At 45.9% G+C, this 6,172-nt stretch overlaps 1 protein-coding gene across 1 annotated transcript; it reads left to right on the forward strand.

Moving 5' to 3' along the window:
- Nucleotides 1–4,652: 4,652 nt before the first annotated feature.
- LOC123116680 (uncharacterized) lies at nt 4,653–5,955 on the forward strand. Its single transcript, XM_044537609.1, has 3 exons — nt 4,653–4,812; nt 4,997–5,172; nt 5,273–5,955. Exons 2-3 carry the CDS (start codon nt 5,008–5,010, stop codon nt 5,633–5,635), a joined length of 528 nt encoding a protein of 175 aa, XP_044393544.1. The 5' UTR covers nt 4,653–4,812; nt 4,997–5,007; the 3' UTR covers nt 5,636–5,955.
- Nucleotides 5,956–6,172: the final 217 nt, after the last annotated feature.

The following is a 6,172-nucleotide window of genomic DNA, read 5'->3' on the forward strand; positions in this document are numbered from 1 at the left end:
AAGAAGAAGGAAAAAAAGGAAAAAGAAAAAAGGGAAAGGAAGAAGAAGAGGGAAAGGAAGAAGAGGAGGAGGAGAAGAAGAAGAAGAGCAAGAAGAAGAAGAAGAAGAAGAAGAAGAAGAAGAAGAAGAAGAAGAAGAAGAAGAAGAAGAAGAAGAAGAAGAAGAAGAAGAAGAGGGGAAGAAGAATAAAAAGACACGTTTTTATACTTTCTCATTTAGGGTTCCGCCATGTTTTGCAGTTTCTTTCTTTTCTTTAGTTGAATGTTTTTATACTGCTAGCTAGTTGCCTAGTTTGCTGACCGAAGGAAGTTAAATTAGTTATTATATGAAATTCAACTAAAGTCAACATTTTTGACGACTAGTGCTACTAATAAATTCAACTAGAGCCATCATATGTCCACAAGTGCATTGTTTTTTGAATGAGAAATGATAACTTGGTGTAGTTGATTATCTTCTGCTCAAAATTTCTTATGTTATAATGTTGTATGATAATGTTGTAAGGGTACTAATTGGTCTCTTCTGCTACTTATTAGAGATGGGGGGAAGCCGCCATCGCAGACTCCGCTCTGCCACACCGCAGTACGAGTTGGATACTTCCGAGTTCTTCAGTATCATACTTGGGACTTCAGTATCATCCATGAGGCGGGTATATAAAAGGAGAGACCTCTCCTTCACCCATATCATTATGATAACTCTGTTGTTTGCTACATCACTCATTGTCCCAAACTGCAGAGGCTGCCTGGCACTTTTATGAACATGCTGGGTGAAGATCCGCCATACAATGTGAAGCTGCGACAGGCCGGCAGCAGGTTTCGCAGGCTGTGGGACGTGGAGTTGGTGATCAAGGAGGGCCACATGTACTTGTGTCATGGCTGGGAGAAGTTCTACCATGCCTACGACCTGCGGCTGTGGTACTTCCTTCTCTTCAGGTACGACGACGACGCCACCATGCTAATCGTGAAGGTGTTGAAGCGACTATGTGTTGCATGCGCTACGCTGACGACGATGATGCCAGTACGTTCTGCCTCTTCTTATTCATCTACATTTGGCTTTGTCTTGCATCGATTGTTAACGGTCATTGTTGCATTTGGACAGGCAATGAGAGCAGCAGTAGTGACACTGGCTACAGCCAAAGCAGCAGCGACACTGGCTACAGTCAAAGCAGCAGCGATTCTAGCTGCAGCAAAGACAGCAAGGAGGATGATCCGGATTGGAGTGGGGAAGAATAGGAGCAGAGTGGGCATCAGGCTGAGGATGACATGGCGATGGTGGTGGCTGACCAAGGGTAAGAGATGGTGGTGGCTGACTATGGGCAAGAGTTGGTGGTGGCTGAGGATGACCTAGCGATGGTCGTGCCTATCCTGCCTGAAGATGGCCTCGCGATGGTGGTGGTGCCTGACAATGACCTCGCGTCGGTGGTGGCGCCGGCGATCCCACAGCTGGGCGACATGATCACATCAATTGTGGTAGAAGACTACATCCTACTGCCTCCACCGCCTCGCCGCTCTTGGCGCATCAGGCTGAAGAAGGAGAAGGAGAAGAACAATGAGAACTGAACTATGTCAGGTATGTCAGATCTCCAAAATGATCTATATATACTTAGCTTTGTTTCCTCCGAAATGACATAAGTTAGCTCTAAGTTAGCTCTAATATGCTTAGTTACCTATGTTAGATCTAGTATGCTTAGTTACATATGTTAGCTCTAATATGCTAAGTTATCTTACTATGCTTAGTTTCCTATAGGTTAACTCCAAAATTACTTATGTTAGCACAAAATGACCAAGTTTACATAATAAGCTTATAGTCTTCTTCTTCTTCTTCTTCTTCTTCTTCTTCTTCTTCTTCTTCAAAATGACATAAGTTAGATCTAAGTTAGCTCTAATATGCTTAGTTCACTCAAAGATGGCATAATTAGCTAGGTTGGCTCCATTTTACCTAAGTTGGCTCTAATATGCTAAGTTATCTTTAATATGCTTAGTTTCCTATAGGTTAGCTCCAAAATTACTTATGTTAACCCAAAATGACCAAGTTTACATAATAAGCGTATATTCTTCTTCTTCTTCTTCTCCAAAATGACATAAGTTAGCTCTAAGTTAGCTCTAATATACTTAGTTTCCTATAGGTTAACTCCAAAATTACTTATGTTAGCACAAAATGACCAAGTTTACATAATAAGCTTATAGTCGTCTTCTTCTTCTTATTCTTCTAGTCTTCTTCTTCTTCTTCATTTTCTTCTAGGTTAGCTCCATTTTACTTAAGTATGTTTACTTCTTCTAGTCTTCTTCTTCTTCTTCTAACATCTTGTTTATCATTTTGCAGATTTGATTTAATTCACGGAAGCTTGCATGGATGGAGTGCTTCTTTTCCATTTGTGCTTTTATTTTGTATCAGTGAACTTGCATGGTTGGAACTTGTTATATATGGATGGATGGATAACGGTGTTGGATGTGAAACTTTTGTAATATGGAAGGATGGAACTATATATGTGTTGGTTATGTATGTATATATGATGAAACCTGTGTGTTGGATATGCTTGGTGTGTATATATGTATATCATATCTGTGAATTGCTGTCAAATTGAATGAATTAAATTAAAAACAGGGCTGTACAGGCTCTTTTTCGTCCGCTAACTGACGGCAAAGTATTTTGCCGTCAGCTAGCTGACAGCAAACATGCCACGCGGCAACTACCTGTGATTTCTGGGACTGGCATGTTTGAGCACTTTGTCGTCTGCTGGCTGACGACTAAGCACACCGTTAACCCCTAACGGCTCTCACCCCACCTCATTGTCGTCCACAATCGTTGCCGCCTGCTGGCCACTAACGGCGGACGGCACAATCCTTTGCCGTCTGTTTCCAAAAAGCGGACGACAAAGAAGGTCTTTGCTGGCATGTGTTCAGACAGACGGTTTGTCGTCTGCTGGCAAAGAAGTGGATTCCAATAGTGTTGGAGCCCCACTTTCCATTCTCAACAAGGATAAATAAGTTGATGAATGGGCTCGTCAAAAACCTAATCGATGATCTGTCAACAATGGAACTCGAAAGTTGAGGTTCTACCCGTTGACGACATACAACCATAAGAATAAATAAACAAACTAAGCAATTCAGTCAAATTATTGTACTAGCTAGCTGCTCGAAAAGTGGACGACCACCTTGAGTAATTGGGGTGGTGTGGCTGGTGCACTGTGCATGAACCTGGGTTATTACATGTGTATGCAGTATCCTACTAGAAATCATGCTATTTGGAACTTTTTTCAGGAAATTACTTGTATTACTCACGTAGAGATTTACATTGTTGAAGGACCTCATCAGGCCAGAATTTCTATCATAAGCTGCCAGTAAATGACTTACAAAGATTTTGACTTCGTCGCGTGTGAGTAATAGAAAATTTTCGTTGCGCCATGAACAATTGAATCTCACCAACAATGAAGCTATCCCAATTGAAACTGATCGTGCATCTAACTAAAAGAGCTGGCTGCTAGGTAGTGGTAGTCTTTTACTGCCATGTACGCATGTGCATGTGTGCGCGTGGTGACAGACCATTCACCGCAAAGAAATTAAGCATGCGAACCACTTATCTTTGCATGGTCATGTATTCTTTCATAGTTCCGCGCAAAGAAGTTAGGCGTCCCACTGCATTGCCAAAGAGGGGCTCCATTTTTAGTTGTTTCTTTCAGTTTTGCTAGGGTTTGTGTCCTGCTCAGGAAGACAAGACGGTGGCGGCTCCCTTAAGATGGAATAAAGGTCTCCCCGCCTAGTCCCCGTTCCGGCGGCGCGTCTAGCACCGTTGGTGGGCGTGTGGAGGTGTGTATCAGGCGGATCTATCTTTGATGGATTTGCTCGGATCTCATCGTTGTTCGTCTATGTTTGCGTGTCTTCAGATTGGATCTTTCTGATCTATGTTATTCTTCATCTGCGGCGGTTGCTGTTCTGGTGCGCTGGTCCTACAGGGCCTTAGCACGACGACTTCCCGACTGTCTACTACAACAAGTTGTGCCCGACTCCGGCGATGGAGGGGCGATGACGGCGGCGCGCCTTCGGCTCGCTTCAGTGCTGGTAGTCGTCGGTAGGTGGTCTATGGATCTGGATGTAATTTTTATTATTTCTGGTATTCGTTGTACTGCCATGATTGAAGATGAATAGTCGGAAATTTTCTCGCAAAAAAAAGGGTATGAGTGCTTTATGCTTTGGTAGATGCATGTCGTCAATGGTGTTTTTCCTTCTTTTGAAAAGGATCGAGTTGAACCGTGTAGATACTTTGTGGAGCATAAGTTGATGAACGGGCTCCTAAAAAACCTAATCGATGGCTATCGGAGTGTCAAAAAAGATTAGCTAAACCAAAAAAATCAGTCAAATAATCGTGCTAGCTAGCTAGCTGACCGAAATGTGGATGAGCCACCACCAGTCGTTGGAGTGGTGCATGCATGCATGTGCGCGTGCTGAGTTCATTCACGTTTTTGCACACCTGCAAAGATATTAGGCATGGCACTGCATTGCCAAAGAGGGTATAGGGGCAACTTCGCGGTAGTTTCCCTTGTCACTGCCCTGAGATGAGACCGTCACATGCTTCCCTGCTTACATGCCGCACCAGACTGTGTGTGTGTGTGTGTGTGTGTGCAGCTCAGGCTGCGGCTGCTCGACACGTAGTGGGTTTTGGGGCGGCCCCACGTCGCTCCCTCGGCCACTTAAACTCCCCCCCTCCACCATTAGCTAGCTCTGTAGTTGCAGCTCGAGCACCTTGAGAGGGAAGCACACCAAGCTAACAAGCTAGGAAGAGAAACTCCCTTGCATCCGACCAGCGCGTGACGTGACGGTGAGTCCCCTCCATCTCCGGCCATCTTGCTACTGTCTTCTTCTTCTTCTTCTTCTTCTTCTTCTTCTTCTTCTTCTTCTTCTTTCATGTCGAATAGGGACATGAAATTAGAGAAGAGGAACTAACCATAACCATACGTTAATTGTTGCTGATCTCGTGATCTCGTCCTACTCCTACCTAGTAGCTTGGATCTCCATGGACGGCAAAACGCCTCATCGGCTGCCTCCGAGCGAGGCCAACAAGGAGATCCGGGATGACGTCCCACTGGTCTGCGCATGGGCGCTCATCAACGCCTTCAGCATCGTCGTCGGAGCAGCAAGCGGCTGCGTAGCCGCCTACCTCCATGTCTCGTGCAGCCAGGTATACCTACCTACCCGTACCCCTCGGATGCTTTTGCTTGGCATTATTGCGAACGATCCATCATGCGCCAAGCTGGTATGGTGTTCCTCTTCCTCTGCAGTCCTCCTTCATTCTGCCGTGCATCGAGCTGACGGACGCGGAGAAAACCAGGCTAATCGCCCTCTTCATCGGGATGTTGTGCTGCGCCGCGTCCCAGGCGGCCGCGGCCGCGCCGGCGCTGCTGCTCCCACGCCGTCGTCGCTGGGCCCGCCGTGCCCTCGCCTACCTCGCGCTCGCGGTCACCATCCTCTTCCATTGCATGTACGCCAGTTTAGTCTGGATCCTCCTCGCCGCCGACCCAGGACACATGTCCGGCAGGATCTACTACACCGTGATCATCTGCTTCATGGTGGTGTGCGACCTCCTGAGCTGCGTGGCCCTCCTCCTGGAGGTGATGAGGCGGCGCAAGCAGTGCGTAGCCTAGCCTGTCAACTGATCATGTTCGTGGATCAGCTCATGAGGTACCGATCGATGAGAGCGTACTTCTAGGGAATAACGTAAATTATGCATTAAGTCTGCTGTGACGATTGATGGAGTAGTGCCGTAGTATTGTATTTGTGAATCTAGCTAGCAGTAACTGGTTTAGTGTTAATATCCAGATCGACTCTAGTAGCTACTCCATTTGGGCTATATATGCTGGCTATATAATTAGACTGGGTGGATTGTGTGGTTATGTTTGATGTATTAATTCCGGCTTTTCTCTATGTGATCGTTAGACATGAGTTCTATATATGCTTAAATTGATATTGCGGTGTAATTTGGCGTTGCTGAAATCGTTGCAGTGTAATTCCATGCACACATGCTGTTCTGGTGTTAAAAATTGTTTCTCATTCATTCCGGCAACCGCTAGCGCGCGTATCCTCTAGAGGCTGGGCTGCGTGCGGGTGCTCTCGGCTGAGATTGAGTGACCCCTGTCCCGACCAATGTGACCATAGCTTGGAATGCCCTCCTGCAAAGTAAG

This window comes from Triticum aestivum, chromosome 5B, assembly GCF_018294505.1.
Source record: "Triticum aestivum cultivar Chinese Spring chromosome 5B, IWGSC CS RefSeq v2.1, whole genome shotgun sequence".
In the NCBI taxonomy this organism is placed as follows: domain Eukaryota; kingdom Viridiplantae; phylum Streptophyta; class Magnoliopsida; order Poales; family Poaceae; genus Triticum; species Triticum aestivum.

Bases quoted from the DNA above. Each gene is read 5' to 3' on its own strand.
- LOC123116680 (XM_044537609.1), top strand. From the start codon at position 5,008: ATGGACGGCAAAACGCCTCATCGGCTGCCTCCGAGCGAGGCCAACAAG. The intron at 5,173-5,272 runs GTATACCTACCT...CTTCCTCTGCAG, and splicing joins TCCATGTCTCGTGCAGCCAG to TCCTCCTTCATTCTGCCGTG.